Genomic DNA, 24,705 nt, shown 5'->3' with positions numbered 1-24,705 from the left:
CAATGGATCGTTTCTGAAGAGGAGCACATGCAGAGAATCGGTGAGTAATTTCTTAATAAAAGTTTATGCTACTGGTCCTTTAACAACCAAACCCCTTTGGGGCGATTCCTTTAAGGGGGAACTCTGTCTTCCAAACAAAAATTAGATAAAGAGGCCCACATAACACAGAAACCCCCAATATACCCATCAAAGTTATCGGTTTCTTTAACAGTTCTTCTCTTTCTGCATCATTTGAAATCCTGGCAGGGAAGGAGGGACTAAACACTGATGTTACAAATGGTCACAACTACTCCACAGCTTACAGACAGCATGTAGGTACTACATAACCCACAATGCATTGCACTGCGATATTCATTTCCTTATTGAAATCACATGTGCAGGGAATTGTGGGGTTCGGAGAATGCAGGCTGAGGACAGATGGCTGTTGATACAAAGTAATAGTAGTCAGACAGCTCAGCAAAGTAGTCAGACAGATCAGCAGGAGAGCAGGGGGCCTAGCATGGTTTACCAAACCATTAAAAATCATGAAAAGTCTGCATATTATTTTAATTGATGTATATTGCAATGTTGCTAGAAATTATGTTGACTTTTCAAAAAGCGTAAGTTATGTTTTTGTGGAGTTCCCCTTTAAGTTGAATCAGCCGAAAGCTCTTTGTCCTGCAACATCTTCTTCATGGAGTTCTGGTTGAACTGGGCTGCTGACATAGACAACGCAGTTATTTAGAATATTGTAACAACTTTGACTTTGTTCCGCTACAGATCGACCCGTTCAGAATCCCATGGAACACAGAAGGGGCTGGTTCTAATTAATCCACAAGCCTCCTGATGATGTAGAGGCCAACGTTGAGGGAAATGGAAGTTGCTGAATACAAGTAACAGTTTGGGGTATAGGGGGAATGGGTACGACAGAGCAGTAACTAGGAGACCATAGGTATCTGAATGAATCCAAAGTGGGTCAAAGTAGGAGGAGTCATTTTATACCAGGACACTTAGATATGCTTGATTGGTCAGTATCTTTGACAGTGAAGAGCACAAAGTCCGGTCTCTTCTTGTCCCTCAACCCTGAAGAGTATCAACAGAATGTTCCATCATAGAATTTACCTTAGGACAAGATGAAGAGGCTTCAGTTCCTGCGGCCTGTGATTCCAGACCATTATTGTTGGATTAGCAAAGAATCAGCTCAGCTCATTGTCCTGAAACCCATCATCTCAAACCTTCTTCTCCTCTATAAAGGGCCTTCAGCTGTTGTGCTTTAGTACAACCCTTTTTTCCCTTTAGGGTATCTACTCTGCCCCACCAATTAGGTGAAAATGAGTGGGATATGGGCAGTGCCATCTGCTTTCAATGTTAGCAAAAGCATTGGTGAGTGTTGGGCAAAATCGGTTATTACATGTATGAAGTTACCAAGCACAACTTAAACCCAGAACTTACCTCCATCAGGGGCAACACAGGTGTAAGAGCTTCACCCCAACACCCTTTATGGAATATAAACTCTATCCCTGTCCTAAAGCGAAGGTCCCACTAGATATTGGAACAATGTTGCTGGGAGCTGCTTCATTTAGTCAAAAGAGCATTTGGGTGGTTGGGCACTGATGTTGGGGGGGTCTGGTGCTGATGTTAGGGGGTCAGTTGGGGTTCCAATTCATCCCACAGAGCTTCAGTTGGGTTAAGGGCTCTGTGCAATCAGGTTCTTCCCAGCTCAGTGGGTTCAGTAACCTGGGCAGAGCCCCTACTCCTCTCCTGCTTTGTTCTCGCAATAAGAAATGATTAGTGCAGGTATGGGATCCATTATCCAGAAACCCATTATGCAGAAAGCTCCGAATTACGGAAAAGCTGTCTCCCATATGTTTGAAGATACAAATTATAGAAAGATCCATTATCTGGAAAACCCCAGGTCCTGAGCATTCTGGATAACAGGTCCAACACCTGTAACATATTTCTTCGAAATCTCAAAACAAGGAAACCTGAAGAGGCACTTTTTTTTGGAAACATTTTAATAGTTATTGAATGTTCTACATCGTACAGTAAATATACAATTACAAACTCTTGGCTGCAATGTTTCAGGGAGATCTATCGGCGATCGTTGAAATAAAACTAGAGATGAAACGCTTCATATTGACAAGCCGACGCCGCGGGGCTTTCCTGCTTCTTTAAGAGGCTCGGGCAGATCACTTGGAAGACTTCTTACGGTTTCGGCTTGGTCAGTTCGCCAATGAAATTCGAAAGAAACAAGAGATCCAAGCGGAACTTTAATGCTGCTTAAAAACACAAAGGAAAGCCGGCACGATGGATGTATGGGAGCAACAGCGCATTTGTATTATTGGGGGGCCAAGCAGATTTATCAACCTCCGTGGGTGGGTTGGATTGGGGGGGCCCTGAATGTACCACATTTTCTTTTCGTTATACATTTTTATAAAAGATGAGGTTTGTAAAGTATTTTAGAAAGAGAAACTGCAGCCGACAGCACAGCTAGATTGTAAGCTCTCATGCGCAGGACCCCTCTCATTTCAGTCTATAACCTATACTTTTCATTATGGATGCACCAGATCCCGTATTTTGGATTCGGCCTAACTGCTGAGTTCTTTGTGAGAGATTCGGACGAGTACTGAACATAATCCTAATTTGCATATGCAAATGAGGGTGGGGAGGGGGAAAAAGTCAAATGTGGCTAAAAAATGTTTTTTATTTTCTTGTTTTGTGACCAAAAGTCACATGATTTTAAGGATACTGATCCAGTTCGGCCAGGAATGAAGATTTGGCCGAATCCAATCCTGCTGAAAAAGGCAGAATTCTTGCAGAATATCAATGAATCCTGGATTTGGTGCATCCCTACTTTTCATGCATACACCCTTCTATTGTACAACTCCCAGCATCGGCCAGAGGCTGTAGTGGTGGTATAGGCTGGACAGTCGTATAGACTATGAAAAAAGTGGGACAAAATGTTTATTTGGAAATTCCCCCGCACATGAATATCGGGGTGCTGGAGGAATCGGATGTGCAATGGATTTTCAGCAGCAGAAACACCAAACAGGGCAACAAGGAAAAACATCAGGAGTACGGATGGGCGAATTTGATCCGTTTCGATTAGCCAAAAATTTGCCGAAATGCATTAAAGTCTGAGCGACAATTTTTTTTGACGCTCAAATTTTTTTCTTTTTTTTATCCCATCGAAGTATATGATCGTCATTTCCGCTGCAAAAAAATTCGCTCATCCCTAATCAGGAGATGAAATGCCCTTTGCACAGAGCTGCATAATGCCTTTGGGTGCATTAAAGGGAAACTATCCTCAATATAAAGGTGTTTTGTAGCAGAGATTAGAGCAGTTACAGAGAATAAGCAATTGTTTGTGTTGTCTCCATCTCATTCTCGGCCCATAACATACAGAACATCAGCCCCATGTCATGGGGGGACCCACGAATCACTACAATGTGTATTGTAACAAAAAGAGGGTTCCTCCAGCATTCAGCAATAAGAATATGGAGCATGGGTGTTCAATGACCTGTATAAAGGATTGTGCAACCGCTCAGTAACTTCGAATATCCTTATCATTTACATTAATAAACATATACATATATTATATATCAGGTTGGTTATATGACTGGACTTAAAGGGACAGTTCACCTTTAACATTTAGAGTGTTATAGAGGGGCAAATTCTTAGCAACTCTTCAAATGGTCTTTTTTTTTTTTATTATTGTTTCTGAATTATTTGCACTTGTCTGACTCTTTCCACCTGTCAAATTGGAGGTCACTGACCCCAATAAAGATCAAAAGATCTATTACTCTATGAATCTACAATTTTATCGTTACCAATACTTTTATATTACTCATCTTTCTATTCAGGTCTCTCCTATTCCAGTATCTTATTCAAATCAATGCATGGTTGCTAGGGGAATTTGGACCTTAACATCCACATTGCTGAAATTTTTAAGGTGAACAGCCCCTTTAATCACAAACCAGAGCAGCAACAACTAGCTGGAGGGGTAAGAGTAGACTTGGGGCATGTTACCCCCTTCCCCCAAATAAAATATAGATTGGGTGATACTCTGATAGTTGACTGAACCTAATCACACAAGGGGTAAGTACACAATATAAAACGTATTGCTACAGCAGCACAATAACATATTGCTAGACATGCTCATTCCTACACCCCATTCCACGGGCACATTATTCACTACTCCGGGCACAATGGGCAACAAAGACCCTATGCCAGTCACTAAATCCACAAATAAACGCTGCTTTACTGGGCAAATCCTCAATTCCTATGGAAACAACAAAAACTCGACAACACCAAACTGAAAAGCCAATGTGTGTTTGTATGAAAGCCTCAGCGCCTTACCAACCCAGGGCTCATATGACTTCTGATCCCCAAGTTCTAGTGGCCAGGGCTCACATGAGTTCTGATCCCCAAGTTATTGTGGCCAGGGCTCATAGGAGTTCTGATCCCCAAGTTATTGTGGCCAGGGCTCACATGAGTTCTGATCCCCAAGTTATTGTGGCCAGGGCTCATAGGAGTTCTGATCCCCAAGTTATTGTGGCCAGGGCTCACATGAGTTCTGAACCCCAAGTTCTCGTGGCCAGGGCTCATATGAGTTTTGATCTCAAAGTTCTCGTGGCCAGAGCTCATACAAGTTCTGATCCCCAAGTTCTTGTGGCCAGGGCTCATGAGTTCTGAACCCCAAGTTCTCGTGGCCAGGGCTCATAAGAGTTCTGAACCTCAAGTTCTCGTGGCCAGGGCTCATATGAGTTCTGATCCCCAAGTTCTCGTGGCCAGAGCTCACATGAGTTTTGATCTCAAAGTTCTCATGGCCAGAGCTCATAGAAGTTCTGATCCCCAAGTTCTTGTGGCCAGGGCTCATATGAGTTCTGAACCCCAAGTTCTTATGGCCAGGGCATTCAATCACTGCACAGAATGGGGTACAATACCGGATAAGACTCGAAATTCATTGAACCCCAAAAGCAACACATAGTCTCTATGACATCAATAAAGCTGCACCATGTTTGGCACCCATGATTTGTATCATCCCTGGATGGAACCTGAGCCAACTTGACTCCCATTGCTGTTCCCTTGTGTAAATGCTCATGAGGCAACTGCCAGGTTTCCAAGCAACAACTGCCAGACAAGCAATTACACCAGAGAAAGGGAGATTTTGGGGCAGCCCCATAGCTACTAAAAACTGTATCTGCCAAGTACCCAAAATCACCCTTTGTGCCAGTGCTCCAAAATAGGCATTTGGTTCCCTTGTGTCTTTAATTACCATTGTTATTAGCCCCTTACATCCCAGCACCGATACAAACATGGGATCCGTTATGCAGAAACCAGTTATCCAGAGAGATCCAAATTACGAGAAGGCTGTTTCCCACAGCCTCCATTTTAATCAAATAATTCCGATTTTTAAAGAGGATTTCCATTTTCAGACCCTGTACTTGATCCAAGATGTAAAGAATCCCTTATAAAAGCCAAAACAATCGTATTGGGCTTTATGAAAATTCTTCCATTAGTTTTTAGAAGACAAAGGATAAGTAAACCTTTAAAATAAGGAATGTAAAATTAATGAGAGGGCTATTCTAAGCACTTTTGGAATGTGCATTCATTATTCTGTTTTTATTCTAAGATATTAAGGGATACATGTACTGTTAATATGAATGAATTTTGTTACAACCGCGCCACCTGCTGGTCAGTTTCCCACCAGTCTGACCACCAAGTAGTCAAGGAAGTTGTCAGGAGAAAGAAAGAGGCTGCTCTGATGTTCTTCTGCTTAGGAATACAATTAAAAACCTTTCTCACATCTTTCCTAACCAGAAGAACATCAGAGCAGCCTCTTTCTTTCTCCTGACAACTTCCTTGACTACTTGCTGGTCAGACTGGTGGGAAACGGACCAGCAGGTGGCGCAGTTGTAACAAAATTCATTCATATTAACAGTACATGTATCCCTTAATATCTTGGAATTAAAACAAAATGAATAATGAATGTACATTGCAAACGTGCTTAGAACAGCCCCCTCATCAACTTTACTTTCACTTATTTTAAAGGTTTACTTATCCTTTAAGGGAGGAAGATCCATATTACAGAAAAATCCCTTATCTGGAAAACTCCTGATCCTGAGTATTCTGGATAACAGATCCTATACATGTAAAACTACTGAGAGTACTGGCTCCTGTGCCAGTCACAAGCCGTGTCTGACTTCCAATGTTACTTTGAGGCCTCGCTACAAAATGCAATAAAGTGATTTCTGCTCAGCCGCAGCCCACTGCTAAATAAGTGTATTAGTGTTTATTTTGGATTCTGCTCCCCCTGCGCAGGCAGGAAGCCCCCCAGACTTGTGTTCTGAAATGCTCCCTGCCGCCAGTGAATGAAATATAAATTCTCCTAGTTTCGGTAATAATAAACATTAATTATCCAAACAAAAACTTAAATAACACATATGGTTAAAAAAGCGCTTTAAATAACAGATCAGAACTGCCAAAAAAAAGGAAAAAAAGACTAAGTAATTATTATTCATAAAATACAGAATCAAATACTCGTATACAAAGATCAGCCCCAGCGCCGCCATTTTGGGCCAACATATCTAGTAATATGCATTCAAGTCTTGCACTACAGTACAATGTAAAGCAAAGATATACTGTGTATGTATTTATATATTTATATGGGCTTGCTTAATAATGGTATGTTTAGTACTGAACCAATATAGGTATTATATATTCTTATTTCTGCTTTTTTTGGGTCATATGTGGTGTAGGGAAACAGAATAGCAAGGCTGGTCCAAAAAAAAAAAAAAAAAACCCGTCCCCACAAAACGATAACTACTCGAGTATCAATGTAGTAACAGGTTATCAGAATGAGTAAAAAGTAGCAGCAAATGCCTCAGGGCTAAGCAGAGTTGCTACAAGTGGGTTACACACGTGCAAAACCCTTCCTATGGAACGTGGGACCCCATTTCAGTCCAATCTCACCCCAGTTTCAATCCCAGTGGTACCAGTAAATGGAACCGCAATTCTACTGAAATGCAATCAAGGCCGACCCACACCCCATGGATCAAACTGGCCCTTAGTATTTGTGTGGTTAGGCTGAGCTGTAGATAAAAAAAAAAAAAAAAAAGGTGATGTTTCAATCACTCTGTGCTGCCATAGTTAATGCTGACAAATGACTGGGAAGTGTTTTTATAGAATGTGTAACAAGGTCTATGTACAAAATAAGCAAACGTATATATTTCATACATAAATGTGACCTTGCCCGAGGCACCCGGCCTGCTGTCCAAACCCATATGACTCAAATTTAATGTCAAGAAGAAGCTGATGGGCATTAAAGGATAAGTAAACCTTTAAAATAAGTGAATGTGAAATTGACAAGGGGGCTATTCTAAGCACTTTTGTAATTTACATTCATTATTTATTTTTTATTCCAGGATATTAAGGGATACATGTACTGTTAATATGAATGAATTTTGTTACAACAGCGCCACCTGCTGGTCAGTTTCCCACCAGTCTGACCAGCAAGTAGTCAAGGAAGTTGTCAGGAGAAAGAAAGAGGCTGATGTTCTTCTGCTTAGGAATAAAATTAGAAACCTTTCTCACATCTTTCCTAAGCAGAAGAACATCAGAGCAGCCTCTCTTTCTCCTGACAACTTTCTGGACTACTTGGTGGTCAGAAACTAAATGTAACTTGTACTTGGTGGTCAGAAACATAAATAATGAATGTAAAGTGCTTAGAATAGCCCCCTCGTCAATTTCACATTCACTTATTTTAAACGTTTACTTATTCTTTAAGCAAAGAGCAAGTCAAGGGAAAATATCACACGTCACCCTTACTGGATCACCTACACATAGTACAGGACAATGGCATGACATATGGATGGCACAGAATATTCTACCCAGAATTCTTAAGGGAGGAAGCTGCTCTACTGCTTGTCAAGATGCACTGTCCATAGCTCTGTATGTATAAATACTGTCCTGATTTTCATCAAAATCCATATTTATTTTGTCATGGTCAGTAATTAGGAGCTGGCTAGTAGCTTTATTAGACACTCCTGTATTCAGTTTATTGCAACAACTAAATTAAGCGAATGCAATGATCAGTGTCCAAGAGCATGGTAACAAAACCTAAAAATCACTTGTGTGCCATAGACCTAAAGGACATAGATATCATTGGGAGCTACATGTAAGTACCATAATACTGTTTAGGTATTTGCTCTCATGCCCAGTGTGACTTGGCTAAACACTGGTTTTAATCATCCTCTGGATTCCATCTACAGTAGCCACGAAGGACCAAACTTCAGACTTGTAGTTGCAGATGAAGTGCAGCCACACAGCTTTGTGGTAAGGTGCAGAGATATAAATGTACATAACAGGAGGATGTCCCAGAACATAACTAAAGGTGGCCATAGACACGCAGATCTTATTGTACTAATCGAGGATTCGTACGATTTTCGGATCGTGTGTGGGGAGTGCCGTCAGCTTTCGTCCGGCTGAGATAGGTCGTTTGGTCGGGTCTGATTTTGACCCGACCGATCCCGCCGGAGCCCATGGAACATCGTAATTGGATCGTTCAGCCATACAGCCGAACAATCAGATTACCCCCAATATAGCCATGCTCGTTAATGGCATATCGGGGAAAGATCCGCTCGTTTGGCGATATCGCCAAACGAGCGGATCTTTGCGTCTATGGCCACCTTAAGGCATAACTGCTTTGCTTATACTCAGCCCAATAGATTGCATGTGTCTTTAAAATCAACCAATTGCTGGTATGTTAATGATTCTATGAGCAAAACTTAGGTCCATGTCTGCCCTACAAACAAATACTCGTGTATTGCTTACATTGCTTTATCTGCTCAAAACACTGGAGTGTTTCCAAATCTGACCTAAAAGGGAATCGGCACAGCCTATTCAATCACCATTCAAGCCCATATGGGGGGGGCATTGCGGCCATTTCGCCTCCTGCCTGCCAAACCAGAAATCACACGGGTAGTTAAAGGACCAGTAACAGCAAAGAATATCTAAAAACAAAATTCAATAGTATGCTACGAAAAAAAAAAACGCCAACACATATTAAACTTTAAAATCGCTTAGTCTCGATTTCTCCTCCCTGGCTATCTCCTATAAGAAAGGCAGGGAGGATAAATGGAGCACCACACAATCGATCGCCGATCTCCTTTTCTGAAGAAGAGTGCAAGCGGAGTTTCGGCAAGTTACTTCTTAAAAAAGACTAATCGACTTTAAAGTTTAACATGTGTTGGTGTCTTTTTTTTCCGTAGCATACTAGCGAATTATTTTAAAAAAAATTTCTTTAGCGGTTACTCGTCCTTTAAAGGATAAGTAAACCTTTAAAATAAGTGAATGTAAGATTGACGAGGAGGCTATTCTAAGCACTTTTGTAATTTACATTCATTATTTATTTTGTTTTTATTCCAAGATATTAAGGGATACATGTACTGTTAATATGAATGAATTTTGTTACAACAGCGCCACCTGCTGGTCAGTTTCCCATCAGTCAGACAGATGTAATAAAGGTTTCTAATTTTATTCCTAAGCAGAAGAACATCAGCCTCTTTCTTTCTCCTGACAACTTCCTTGACTACTTGGTGGTCAGACTGGTGGGAAACTGACCAGCAGGTGGCGCTGTTGTAACAAAATTCATTCATATTAACAGTACATGTATCCCTTAAAGTGGACCTGTCACCCAGACACAAAAATCTGTATAATAAAAGTCCTTTTCAAATTAAACATGAAGTCCAATTTCTATTTCTTATTAAAGCATTCATAGCTGCTGTAAGCTCATTTAAAAATCTCAGCTGTCAATCAAATATTGTCTGCCCCTCCTCTATGCCATGGGCATAGAGGCGGGGCAGACAATTACTTTCACTTTCCATTCAGCACTTCCTACATGTCACTGCTCTCCTCACATTCCCTCTGTCTCGTCACCATTTAATTGTGTAGCCAGGACATGGGGATGGACATCAGGGCCCCCATTCTGGTGCACAAACAAGATTCTGAGATGATACAAGACTTGTCTTAATAACAGTGTCCACAAAATGGCTGCTGCCTGCTTGTTATAATTTTGAAATCCCAGACTGAAGGAAACAAGATTCAAATAATTTATACAGTGTATTTTAAGTTCATTTTGCTTGACTAATGTGATAAAATAGGATTTTTAATAATTTTTTTGGGTGACGGGTCCACTTTAATATCCTGGATCAAAATCAAAATAAATAATGAATGTACATTGCAAAAGTGCTGAGAATAGCCCCTATAAATTTAAAACAGCCTTTGAAAAAGCAGTTTGTGAAACGCGCGTCGGCTTCTTACTTTTGTACAAACGGTTCATACCATTTTAGCTAAAACCTTAGGGGGGTTCTTTTTAATTCTTCTTCTTGGAAAGTGATATTGTTGCTCCTTCTTTTTAGCTCTGACTAAGGAGATCTTAAACTTTATTCTTCTTGTCTGTTTTCACTATAAGTGCTCTGGGATTTGTGTTTTTTTAGAAAGGTAGTTCTCAACTACAGCTAGATAAGGTTATAATTGAGACCACAAGAAGCACTGACTTCTCCCTCTTTGTGGGGTCCCGCAGTTAGCCAAATGATCAGTTAGATTACACGGGACTTCATCTTCACCCATCTTCATTTCCTTTTCCTACATTCTCACGAAATCAGAGCTATTAAATCCTTTTTTTATTAAAATTGATCAATTAGATAATGTATCAACCCTTTTTTTGGCACTCTAGCACTTTAGTATTGGAATATCAATTAATTATCAACTCATTATTCATAAATGAAACAAGAACTATTGTTGAATTATTGAATTATAAATGATTGTATATAGTAATTAATTGGAAATCAATTTCATTTATTTATTCACTTGCACTTCATAGGATATTTTACTTAGTGAGGATAATAAATACAGAAGGAGCTATTTAATTGAAGTGTCAAGCCCAATACAGAAATACCAACAGGGGACAAGCATTACCCCTCTTTTTTAGTCACCCAAATAGAAACGGTGAGTTAGCAAGGATCCAAGATCTGCCCTGGGTGTTTAGTTTGATTGAAAGGGGATACTTTCCTTCTTTTCCTTTATACCCCCATCAATTTCACATTCACTTATTTTAAAGTTTCACTTATCCTTTAAGCTTTAGAACACACAGATCATTACTACACAGAGAATGTACATGTTAGACGTGTATTTTACACCCTCTGGCCTATTTTCTCTTTCCATAGAAATGCACGTGACTTCTATAGACAGAGAATGGCAACAATCTACACCATAATCGCAGCAGCTAAGGTTTAGCATTTGGACGGTTTAATCAAGGGACCTGCAGTCTGCTGTATGTAGTGCACTCTCTCAGCTTATATGGACTATACCAGGAATTTCTTCTTTGCCCATGTCCCCATATTTTTTGCTGTGGATTAAAAAACAAACTTTGATTATGCCAACAGCAAAAAAAGAAAAAAAAAACCACTTTGAAATAAGACTAAGAAGGCAGCCATCTCTGTTGCCGTGTCAGAAATGTTTTTTTTTATATACAGAGGAAAATGAAGTAAAAACAAATTTCTTCATATATATAAAAAAATTATTAAACAGACAACCCTGTAACCCTGTGGCAGACACTTTTTTCGGTCTACTGTTTTCCAGCTGATTCCAACTCCAAAAAAAGTCAGTGGTTTGGAATCCCTTTATATCAAGCACTGCGTATCTTGACAGCGCTATATAAATGATGATGATATTAAAGCCCTGGGGCCAAATTATTCTTTAAATAAAGGGAGCCTTGGAGCAGCAAAATAAAATAAATGACTGTATACAATGATCGTGTAACCATTAAACTCCCTGGGATTATAATAATACTCTGCTTGGCAGCCAGTTAGATTCCTATCAGTAGAAGGAAGATCGTGTCCCTTTAAAAGACCAGTAACATAAAAAAGTTTTTTAGCATCGAACGAAAAAAAACCCCACAAAGACAAATGAAACTTTTAAATCTCTAAGTCTTTATTAAGAAATAACTTACCAAAACTCTGCTTGCGCTCCTCTTCAGAAAAGGCAACAATCCATTGTGCGGCGCTCGGTTTCTCCTCCCTGGCTATCTCCTATAAGGAAGGCAGGGAGGAGAAATCGAGCGCCGCATAACGGATCACCTTTTCTGAAGAGGAGCGCAAGTGGAGTTTCGGTAAGTTACTTCTTAATAAAGACTTAGCGATTTAAAAGTTTGTCTTTGTTTACTATACTAACAATTTTTTTTTTAAATTGATGTTACAGGTCCTTTAATAGAAGCTCTGGCTTGTCTGTGTAATACAAAGGTGAGTAAGTTTGTAACATACCCTTACATAACACACAAGAGCCATGAATATCCTATACATTATATCCTTATAAATGGGGCTTGGGATTGTGACATCATCTGAGCCCCAGTACTTGTGTATTATATAAAAATAATGTACCCCCTGTTGTAATTATACACCTTGGAGTTCCATGACCTGTATAGAAGAACTTGGCTGGTAGCCTTGCGGACTTTGACAGCAGGTTCAATTATTCCCTTTATATTTATATCTATAGATATTACTATAGACTTCACTTCTCAGTATTAGGAACAGAGAAAGCCCAATAATGATCCCTGAGGATCTCCTGTATTTCTAATGGAGAGACTGAAGTGTTAGTGGTGGAATGACCTACCTATAAAGAGCTGGCAGGTATAGAATCAGATCAGACACCTCAATCACAGATGCATTGTGCTTGTACAGAAACCCAGGGACTAGAACTGAATTGCAGATGCTTCAGAACCTCTCTGAGCAGTGTAGCAGCCTTTTAATTGATTGCAAGTTGTACCAAAAGACAAAGCATGCACTACATCCTCCTAATGATATTTCTGACACGTTCTGTTTGCCGTCAATTTGGAAGACACCATTTGTGACCTGCTTCCACGCTAAATACATAACATTATGAAAATGGAAAAAGAAAAGGTTCTGCGTTGCTCAGAGGTGGCTCCCCGCAACACTCAGAAAAACAAACCATGAACAAAAAAAATAAACAACTGAGAAGCAGAGATCAAGGAATCACTGCCTATGGGGTGGAAAAGACAACACAGAACTAGCAAACTCCATGCGTAGAGATTGCAAACATCAGCATGGAACGAAAAAAAATAAAAAGTGTAAGGTTGTAAAAAGCAGCTTTTACAAAACACTAAAGAATAATAAAGTGACCCTTGCACTTGTGTGTTTCCTTGTTTTGATCTTGCAAACAAACTTGGTGCTGATGTTCAGTCGCCCCCCCCCCAGCACCGATGTAAGACTTGAGCAATTGCATACAATGTTTGACTCCAGACCTGCAACAGAGAATTGCAACGGCATAATTATACATGTACATCATAAAAGGAAGATCCATAAAGATCCAACTAGATTACCAGTAAGACTATGTGAGTATATCAGCCAGCAGGTGTCACTGTTACTCTACAGACACTGCCTTTATAATTAAAGGGGAATGATCGCAAAGTTTAATATAAACTAGTTATATTTTCATTTTCGCAAAAGTTCTCCTTAAAAGACATTTCCCTGCAATCGAGATCCTTAATTGTAGGCCTCGCATACAGAAAAAGCTTTACTCTCCTAACAATTTACATTTCACAGCAGTTAATAAAAGGTTTGCTCTGTTGCCATGGGAAACCTAATAAATGTTTTACTGTTGTTTAATGAACAAAATATGCACTAAGCCAGCAATAGTGGCACCGGCTCTGATATCTCCTTGCTACCAGTACCTCTTTGTTAATATCTTCACAAATGTTTTCTAGTGACCCACCGGAGGGTACTTACATGAAGAGGCCTGGCAGTTTACCAGTGGGGAGGTACGTAGCTATACGTGGGCGCTCCTTGAGCTCTGTAAGTTGGCACAGAGACTGCATGTGCTCCTAGGGCGGTGTGCTGAGGTGTAGTCAGCAATGTACCTGAAGAAAATAATTGGAGACAGAGTTAACGCAGCAGAACATTGTGCCAGCCTTTCTCACATCTTTCCTAAGCAGAACATCAGAGCAGCCTCTTTCTTTCTCATGACAACTTCCTTGACTACTTGATGGTCAGATATGATGGTCTGTGTGCTGCCTCAGAGATCACCTGACCAGCAATACTGCAGCTCTAACTGTAACAGGAAGAAATGTGGAAGCAAAAGACAGAATTCTGTGTTAAATGGCTCATGTGACCTAACATGTTTGGTATGTTTGTGTAACTATTTAAATCAAATTGGGAGCAGAAACAGTAAATACTATTAGTAAGCATGTCGGAGACCTCTAGTGACCAGAGGTAAAACCACAATCTCAAAAATTACTCCAACACATGCTATTAAAGTAAAAAAATATATATTTTATTCACATCAGTAGTTAAAAAACATGTATAGTTGAGATTCTGCCTATGACTAAGTGCTGGGTAAGCATGAAACGCGTTAGGCGTTAGAGGGAATACTATACATGTTTTTTAACTACTGATGTGAATAAAATATATATTTTTTTACTTTAATAGCATGTGTTGGAGTAATTTTTGAGATTGTGGTATGTTTGTGTGCACTGTGAATCCTACGATCCCAGGGGGCGGCCCTCATTTTTTAAAATGGCAATTATCTATTTATGATTACCCAAAGGCACATACAAAAGAAGAAAAAAAAATATTATTATGAAAATGGTTTCTTTACACAAAGCAGGGTTTTACATATGAGCTGTTTTATGCAATATATTTTTTAGAGAGACCTACATTGTTTGAGGGGTATGGTTTTCCTTTAATGGCCATGTATGCAGCCCACCAAGATGCCCGTTTGACTGTGATCAGTCCAAAAATCAAGACATCTCATTGGATGAGATCTGTATCATAGGTCCACATGATCCGATCATTGCCCCATGAGTCAATAGATGGTTGAGCCCAATAGGGCCCTGCATGGGGGTGGCCAAATGCGGCCCAGACCAATACATTTGGTGACCTCGCCAAACAAGTGTATCTGGAAGCGTATGGACACCATTACACAGTTCCGATTACAATCTGATACATGACTTATAAGACAAGCCAGCGCTTGATGTTCTAAATTGTAAGCATTTAAAGAGTTGGAGAGTGGGGAAAGCAGTTAGAAAAAAATTACATAAAACTTATCGTATGCGGGGAAGTGTTTAAAAACAAGTGAACTTCCCCTTTAAATTAAGATTGTAGCAATGAATGTATTGGAAACCCACCTGCTGACATAGCCATTGTGGTGCCAGCCACCATGCCCATAGCAACGCTGTTAGTCCTTGGCGCAGCTACAGGTGCTGGGTAGATAGCAGAGGGAATGCTGTTTGGCTGCACCACTGTAGTGTGGTGGATGACGTGAGGCTGAGCCGCATACACAGGCTGTGTGTAGTAGGCGCCCTGTTGGAAGGAGACAACAAATAAAGGAATTAAAGGGGTTGTTTGCCTTTGAGTTAACATTTAGTATGATGTATTGGGGGATATTCTGAGATAATTTGCAATTGGCTTTCATTTTTTATTATTTGTGGTTTTTGACTTATTTAGCTTTTTATCCAGCAACTCTCCAGTTTGCAATTTTAGCAATCTGGTTGCTAGGGTCCAAATTACCCCAGCAACCATGCTTTAATTTGAACAAGAGATTGGAATATGAATGAGAGGCGTGAATAGAATGATGAGTAAGAATGACGAGTAATAAAAAGTAGCAATAACAATACATTTGTAGCCTTACAAGTTATTTTTTTTAGATAGGGGCCAGTGACCCCCATTTGAAAGTCAAAGAATCAAAAGAAGGCAAATAATTAAAAAAAAATAAAAAAAAATATAAAAAATAAATTGAAACATTGCTTAGAATTGGTCATTCTATAACATACTTAACATTAACGTATAGGTGAAGCACCTTTTTAAGAGAAGGAAGTGGTGTCTAACAGCAGCCATGCTGGGTGTGGAAAACAAAAGGCAATGCAACAACCTCCAACTCTACACATAAAATTAATATATCTTATAGGGGGGGGGGGTCCATTTGCCTAGAAGATGTATTAGAGCTCACTATTAAACTCACCAGACATTATGTCTCTCTACATGCAGGATTTGTGCAAAAGACAGTTATTTTGTTAGATTCTGTTTGTATTGGAATCAGTTATTTGAGTGAGCTCTAATTCATTTGCTTGGAAAGCAGATGGGAGACAAGCAGACCGATATCGGCAGAAAATGCGGATATCGGTCAGCTCCATGATGGGCCCAGGCGAAAATCTTTATCGGACACCTTTGAAGGCACCAGAACATCGGCCCTTGTTAGAGCTGAATCATCAGATAGTTCTATTGTTTCTATTTGTATATCTGACGATTCAGCTCTACGTGTGAAACATCTTTTCCAAGAAAGATCACAATAGTTATGTCTATGGCCTCCTTAAAGGGGTTGTTCACCTTTGAAATAACTGTTAGTATGATGTAGAGAGTGATATTCTAAAACAATTTGCAATTGGTTTTCATTTTTTATTATTACCTTAGTTTGTTTTTAGTTATTTTGCTTTTTATTCAGCTCTTCGGTTTGCATTTCAAGCTAGGGTCAAATTTAGCCTAGCAACCATGCATTAATTTGAATAAGAGACTGTAATATGAATAGGAGAGGCCTAAATAGAAGGTGGAGTAATACAAATTAGCAATAATACATTTGGAGCCTTACAGAGCATTTGCTTTTTAAAAAGGGGTCAGCGACCCCCATTTGAAAGCTGCAAATAATGAACAGCAATTGAAAAGTTGCGCAGAATTGGCTGTTCTATAACATACTTAAAGTTATCGTAAAGGTGAACCACCCCTTTAAGACAGACCTCCACTTGGAATCCCTCACACCAGAGGTAAACCTGTCACTTAGTTAAGCCAAATGTTTCCCAAATATTCCCACTGGAAGCAGCTTATTGACCTACCTGGGCATAAAGGTTCTGCTGTGGGTAGGCACTTCTGATTGGATACATGGCAGTCTGGTATGGGTTTGGGGAAGGGGAGTAGGGTGGAGGTGCGCTATTACTCTGGGCAGGGGGAACCTTGTATGGAGTCCCTGCTGTATACCCTAAAAAAAAAAGAAAAAACAAGGAATGAGTGCTCAGGAAAATGCCAGCAAGGTGGAACAATTATACAAGGAAAGGAAGCAGCAACTGTCAATTGCTCAGAACAACCACAATTAGGAATTTTATCTTGTTTTAGATATGTGTATCCTCGGATATTCCTCTGAGTCTCCGGAGTTCTGAAGCTAACACGATTTCCTACATATGGGAAGGGTTAATGGTCTGCTGCAGGCTGTGCATTATTCTCTGCAAGAGGTTAAACTACAACACTCTGCAGCTTTGCTTCCTCATCTATAATTTTAGGTTAAAAATCCCTATTTGCCCAAGGCAGAAAGTCAGTGCTACAGAGCAGCATGGCAGGTAAGCCCTCGGAAGGGGCAAAGGGATGCAACAGGGCACAGTAGTGGAGATACACTGATCTGGCAGTTTTGCCGCAGTGCTGTAAAGGAGATAGTCCCGAGGGAGGGACGCAGCACTGAGTGCACTAATACGGCTGTAGGCCCGGCAGGAACATCTAATTGTATGTGAAGAAAAGGAAAGGCAGGAACGCTCTGTTCTACAACTGTCAGCACATAATGGAAGCTACCATCTAACAGTGACTTGGGGGCCGGCCTGCTGCTAAATCTATGCTGTGAGACCTGGAGGGGGAAAATGACTAAAGTATTAACCCCGGAGTACAGAGAGGGACCCCGTTTCATTTATATCCTATCCTATAATGTCACTCATTCTGCTTATTGTTGCCTGAAAGGCAACAGCAATGACAAAATACAAGGGGGAAGGGATCACACATAATGTAAATAGTTTCTATATTGTGTGGGTTCAATTAGCTAATCTGTGCGGCAGCATTTCAGTATGACATGGTTCCCATGGTGATTGACAAGAGCAACCAAAATGGACATTAAATAAAAGGCCTGAGCTGAAAAATGTTACTCACATTAGTACATATATTATTTAAATTTGCCTTAAAGCAGTATATTCTTTAAAGCAAATAAAGTATGCATAAAATGTACAATCACAGTAGCACAGATCCTATCTGATCCCCATTGTAAGCAGCAGTCCTGTCCTGCTTTATGGCAGCTGAGATTCTAGCTATCTGTATAACAGAACATTCTGTCCCAGTGGTTGCAGAGATCCTATCTGATCCCCATTGTAAGCAGCAGTCCTGTCCTGCTTTATGGCAGCTGAGATTCTAGCTATCTGTATAACAGAACATTCTGTCCCAGTGGCTGCACAGATCCTATCTGATCCCCATTGCAAGCAGCAGTCCTGTCCTGCTTTATGGCAGCTGAGATTCTAGCTATCTGTATAACAGAACATTCTGTCCCAGTGGCTGCACAGGTCCTATCTGTTCCCCATTGCAAGCAGCAGTCCTGTCCTGCTTTATGGCAGCTGAGATTCTAGCTATCTGTATAACAGAGCATTCTGTCCCAGTGGCTGCACAGATCCTATCTGATCCCCATTGTAAGCAGCAGTCCTGTCCTGCTTTATGGCAGCTGAGATTCTAGCTATCTGTATAACAGAACATTCTGTCCCAGTGGCTGCACAGGTCCTATCTGTTCCCCATTGTAAGCAGCAGTCCTGTCCTGCTTTATGGCATCTGAGATTCTAGCTATCTGTATAACAGAGCATTCTGTCCCAGTGGCTGCACGGATCCTATCTGATCCCCATTGTAAGCAGCAGTCCTGTCCTGCTTTATGGCAGCTGAGATTCTAGCTATCTGTATAACAGAACATTCTGTCCACGGATGTGCATGTTGGTGTTGGTGAACTGACCGAAGAGGATCTGAACACAGGGGAAGATGACGCATTTGAATGCAGCTGTACAACTCTGCAGTCTTTTTGAAGTTCTGCACATGGAGGAACTTGTGAAAGTTCACACAATAAATGGGTACATATTGGTGTAACTAAAGCATAAGCAATAATATATTATAATAATAGTCCACATGAGCTTGCACTTGGTGGGTTGGCTCGGAGTCCCTGCAGCAGCCACAGTAGATAACAAATGAGATACATGTGGGTGACCAAGGCCTTGGGAGGTACTACTAGCTGTATGTGCTGTGCAAGCAGATTACAGAAAGAAAAAGCAGGTATTTACTGAAAGCAGCCGATGACGCTTGGTAAGTTCTGTTCTCTGTCCCAGTGTCCACGGGGAGATGAAAGGTGCCCTCGTTGGTACAGGAAGATGAAGTCTGTGGCCATGCTTGTTTCATCAGAAGGGTCGCTTTAAAATAAACAGAGAAAAAGACTCCGTTACATATCAGACAAGTGTAGGAAACCAGCATTGCCGGGCAAAGAATTATAAAGCAACATGTAATGTCTCCTGATGCTTACAGTAGCATAGCAAATAGGACACCAAGAAATCTGGCAAGGAAATATCTTTTTGGGGCTAGTACCAAGGGTAGTGATTCTTTGTGCCAGTTAAAGAATTTCTAACATAATTGCAGTTTGGGCAAGTGAGGGTGTGCGGGCACTATGCAGACATGAGTGATGGCAGACATTCCCAGGTTCTGTAGTTCATGGAGAGCTGCTGAGATTTATCTGTCTGAGAGACAACTTCCCTGTGTGAGCCAAGAGATCCCAGAGGAATAGAAACCAGAAATAGCAGAGAGCAAGCGGGAGCCGCCACATTGCTTTCCTGCTACACAAAATATTCATGTCAAGCCCCAGACAGACTGACAAGGTCTGTTAGTAATATGCGTGTGTTTAATACATCTCTCTGCAGACAAACTCACTCGGGAACATTAACAGACGCTCGGATAACTTGCCGGCATGTGTCAGGGAAATGAAGCCAAAAATGGCCGACTTACCAGCCTGGAAAAAAAAGCTTTTGAAAGCCCAAATCGCTATTAAAAGTAAAATGCACAGATCCAGGGTTCAGTTCTGAGGAATGGTAAATAAAACTGAGAAAGTAAAGGCTAAAAAGTGTTGAAAATGTCAATTTAAGGAACATAGAAACATGTATACATATTGTTGAATGATAAACTGAAAGGGGATTTGTTTTTCTTCCAAAGCTGCCCAAATATGTAACACCAATAGTAAAAGCGTTTTTAACCATAACTAAAATATAATGTAGTGTTGCTTGCACTGGTACAACTGGTGTATTTGCATCAGAAACACAAATAGTCCCTATAATTTCTCTGCCTCCCAGGCATGTGGCTGCTGCAGCACATAGGGACATTTTAAGGACATTTCTCCCGCTGAGATGACATTTCCAGCCTGTGTTTTACATAGAGAATTTTATTATTCACAATTTATCACAACGTGCAGTTGGATGGCAAGCCTTCCGTCCTTATACGACTCACTGGGGGATTTGGGAAACGCAGAGAAAGACAAATAGACAAACTGCAAACTGTCTGAATGTTCTTCCACCTCCTGCTATGCACATTAGCCACACACAGTAGTCACGTGCCTCTGGAGATGGTAGCACCAGGATGTGCGGCTACTTGTCAAGTCAATTAAAGAAATTAATTCTGCATAAGGATAGAAAATGTCATTCCAATATACAGTTGTGTTCAGAATAATACAAGTCTGACATCACTAACCTGATCAGGCACTGTTTTTAGTAGAAATTATATTTCTATATGGCAAATAATTTACTAGTAGGTGTAGTAGAGTAATAGAAACCAACAGACATGTCATGTCATGTATACTGATTCTGTGTCATTGACTCATTCATTGTTCCAAATAATAGCAGTGTTCCACATAATCATAGCTTGTTGTAAATAATAGCAGTATGGAGTTCAATTAGTGAGCTCATTTATTCTGGGGAAAAACAGGAGTCAATTAAGGCCCTTATTTAAGGAAGGAGTAAATGTTGTGCTGCTGGTTATAATGTATTTCTCTCAAATTCTCACGCAAATGGCTCATTCCACAGATTGTTCAGAAGAACAGCCGACTTTGATTCAAAAGTTGATTGGAGAGGAGAAAACAAAGAAGTGCAGAAATGAGAGGCTGATCAGCTAAAATGATCTCAAATGCTTTCAAATGGCACCAAAACCCGAAAGTTGTGGACGAAAAGGGAAAACGACTATTAGAATGGATAGAAGAATATCCAAAATGTTGAAGCCAATGATCCGCTCCAGGAAGATGAAAAAAAGGAGTAAAGTTACATGCGATACTGTTACAATTAGAAGTGACTAAAGTATGTGAAGCCAAACTATCGGCAAGAAGCCCCTGCAAAGTCCCATTGTTGAAAAAAAGACGTGGGCTGAAGAGCTTACAATTTGCCAAAGAACACATTGACAGGCCTTAAGAGAAATGGTGCAACATTTTGTGGACATTTTATGAAAACAAGATTGTTCTTTTTGGGTGTAGAGGCCACAGACAGTTTGTCAGACGCCCCCAAACACTGAATTGAAGCCCCAGTACCGAGTGAAGCCGGGTCACAAGCATCATGATATGGGGATGTTTCTCATACTGTGGTGTTGGGTCTATTTATCCCTTTATAACAGGGATCATGGATCAGTTTGAGTCCAAATACTTGAAGAGCTCATGTTGCCTTATGTCCAAGAGGAAATGTCTTTGAAATGGGGGATCAACAAGACAACGAGCCAAACACACCAGTAACTGAGCAACATCTTGGCTCCACACCAACAAGACTATTATCCACTGTTACTATAGGCACCATCTCTCCCTACTATACCTGCTATCCCACAGTCACACTCCCTTCCCACAGACTATTATCCCACTGTTACTATAGGCACCATCTCTCCCTACTATACCTGCTATCCCACAGTCACACTCCCTTCCCAGAGACTATTATCCACTGTTACAATAGGCTCCATCTCTCCCTACTATACCTGCTATCCCACAGTCACACTCCCTTCCCAGAGACTATTATCCCACTGTTACTATAGACACCATCTCTCCCTACTATACCTGCTATCCACAGTCACACTCCCTTCCCGAGACTATTATCCACTGTTACTATAGGCACCATCTCTCCTACTATACCTGCTATCCCACAGTCACAGCTCCCTTCCCAGAGACTATTATCCACTGTTACTATAGACACCATCTCTCCTACTATACCTGCTATCCCACAGTCACACTCCCTTCCCAGAGACTATTATCCACTGTTACTATAGGGACACCCATCTCTCCCTACTATACCTGCTATCCCACAGTCACACTCCCTTCCCAGAAGCTATTATCCACTGTTACTATAGACCACCATCTCTCCCTACTATACCTGCTATCCCACAGTCACACTCCCTTCCCAGAGACTATTAATCCACTGTTTACTATAGGCACCATCTCTCCCTACTATACCTGCATATCCCACAGTCACACTCCCTTCCCAGAGACTATTATCCACTGTTACTAATAGGACACCATCTCTCCCTACTATACCTGCTATCCCACAGTCACACTCCCTTCCCAGAGACTATTATCCACTGTTACTATAGACACCATCTCTCCCTACTATACCTGCTATCCCACAGTCACACTCCCTTCCAAGAGACTATTATCCACTGTTACTATAGACACCATCTCTCCCCTACTATACCTGCTATCCCACAGTCACACTCCCTTCCCAGAGACTATTATCCACTGTTACTAATAGGCACCATCTTCTCCCTACTATACCTGCTATCCCACAGTCACACTCCCTTCCCAGAGACTATTATCCACTGTTACTATAGACACCATCTCTCCCTACTATACCTGCTATCCCACAGTCACACTCCCTTCCAGAGACTATTATCCACTGTTACTATAGACACCATCTCTCCCTACTATACCTGCTATCCCACAGTCACACTCCCTTCCCAGAGGACTATTATCCACTGTTACTATAGGCACCATCTCTCCCTACTATACCTGCTATCCCACAGTCACACTCCCTTCCCAGAGACTATTATCCACTGTTACTATAGTCACCATCTCTCCCTACTATACCTGCTATCCCACAGTCACACTCCCTTCCCAGAGACTATTATCCACTGTTACTATAGTCACCATCTCTCCCTACTATACCTGCTATCCCACAGTCACACTCCCTTCCCAGAGACTATTATCCACTGTTACTATAGACACCATCTCTCCCTACTATACCTGCTATCCCACAGTCACACTCCCTTCCCAGAGACTATTATCCACTGTTACTATAGACACCATCTCTCCCTACTATACCTGCTATCCCACAGTCACACTCCCTTCTCAGAGACTATTATCCACTGTTACTATAGGCACCATCTCTCCCTACTATACCTGCTATCCCACAGTCACACTCCCTTCCCAGAGACTATTATCCACTGTTACTATAGACACCATCTCTCCCTACTATACCTGCTATCCCACAGTCACACTCCCTTCCCAGAGACTATTATCCACTGTTACTATAGGCACCATCTCTCCCTACTATACCTGCTATCCCACAGTCACACTCCCTTCCCAGAGACTATTATCCACTGTTACTATAGGCTCCATCTCTGCCTACTATACCTGCTATCCCACAGTCACACTCCCTTCCCAGAGACTATTATCCACTGTTACTATAGGCACCATCTCTCCCTACTATACCTGCTATCCCATAGTCACACTCCCTTCCCAGAGACTATTATCCACTGTTACTATAGGCACCATCTCTCCCTACTATACCTGCTATCCCACAGTCACACTCCCTTCCCAGAGACTATTATCCACTGTTACTATAGGCTCCATCTCTGCCTACTATACCTGCTATCCCACAGTCACACTCCCTTCCCAGAGACTATTATCCACTGTTACTATAGGCACCATCTCTCCCTACTATACCTGCTATCCCACAGTCACACTCCCTTCCCAGAGACTATTATCCACTGTTACTATAGGCACCATCTCTCCCTACTATACCTGCTATCCCACAGTCACACTCCCTTCCCAGAGACTATTATCCACTGTTACTATAGGCTCCATCTCTGCCTACTATACCTGCTATCCCACAGTCACACTCCCTTCCCAGAGACTATTATCCACTGTTACTATAGGCACCATCTCTCCCTACTATACCTGCTATCCCATAGTCACACTCCCTTCCCAGAAACTATTACTACGCAGACTTTAGTAATACCAGACAGTTGGAGGGTGTATTATGTAGCTTCATGCTGCTTTACACATATGTTGCTCTGATGATACTGTTGGACTAAAACTGGACTTCTATATGGATAATGCGGAAAGGGAACGGTGTAATTCTAGAACTGGGAGCTGGTTCACAGACTGCTTTGGTTAGAACAAGGACACAATAAATGCCACATAATTAACATCGCATGGCCAAAAATGCCGCCATCCTGCAAAAAAACAAAAACAAAAAAAAAAACACTGCAGGGTAACTAAAACACAGGCTATAGCTGCCATTGTTTAATTAGGACTCTCGGAATGCACTGGCTGTGTATTTTTATCCGAGTTATTCCTGAATCCAGACAAAAACAAAACCGAGGCCATTAAATTGCAGCTGCAGCCAGTCATGCGTGCCGGCTTCCCAGAGCAGGAGCCACTTTTATAAGATGATCCGTTAAAAAAAAGTGTAAAATGCTTTAATTATTCTTTGGTAGATTTTAATGTACAACCAGACTACGAATTTCCCCATTTCTTAGTCAAGACTAACGAATCCTCAGGGTATATTGCCAATGCATGTGCCATTGTTCAGGTACAACTCCCAGCAAACAACAGGGAGATTCTGGGAGTTGTAGCTTTACAACAGGTGGA

The 24,705-nt window shown here is 41.0% G+C and overlaps 1 protein-coding gene across 1 annotated transcript in view; it reads right to left on the bottom strand.

Moving 5' to 3' along the window:
- Positions 1-12,694: 12,694 nt before the first annotated feature.
- Positions 12,695-24,705, bottom strand: part of fam168a.S (family with sequence similarity 168 member A S homeolog) — a 49,596-nt gene continuing 37,585 nt past the window's right edge. Inside the window, 5 exon segments of the mRNA NM_001094342.1 lie at positions 12,695-13,300; positions 13,785-13,915; positions 15,182-15,356; positions 16,880-17,022; positions 19,112-19,237. Coding sequence (NP_001087811.1) covers positions 13,803-13,915; positions 15,182-15,356; positions 16,880-17,022; positions 19,112-19,237 — 557 coding nt within the window. The 3' untranslated portion in view covers positions 12,695-13,300; positions 13,785-13,802.

The sequence above is a fragment of the Xenopus laevis genome, chromosome 2S, assembly GCF_017654675.1.
Source record: "Xenopus laevis strain J_2021 chromosome 2S, Xenopus_laevis_v10.1, whole genome shotgun sequence".
Lineage (NCBI taxonomy): Eukaryota > Metazoa > Chordata > Amphibia > Anura > Pipidae > Xenopus > Xenopus laevis.
The sequence above is the reverse complement of the archived record's forward strand: the minus strand, read 5'-3'. Positions and strand labels throughout refer to the sequence as shown.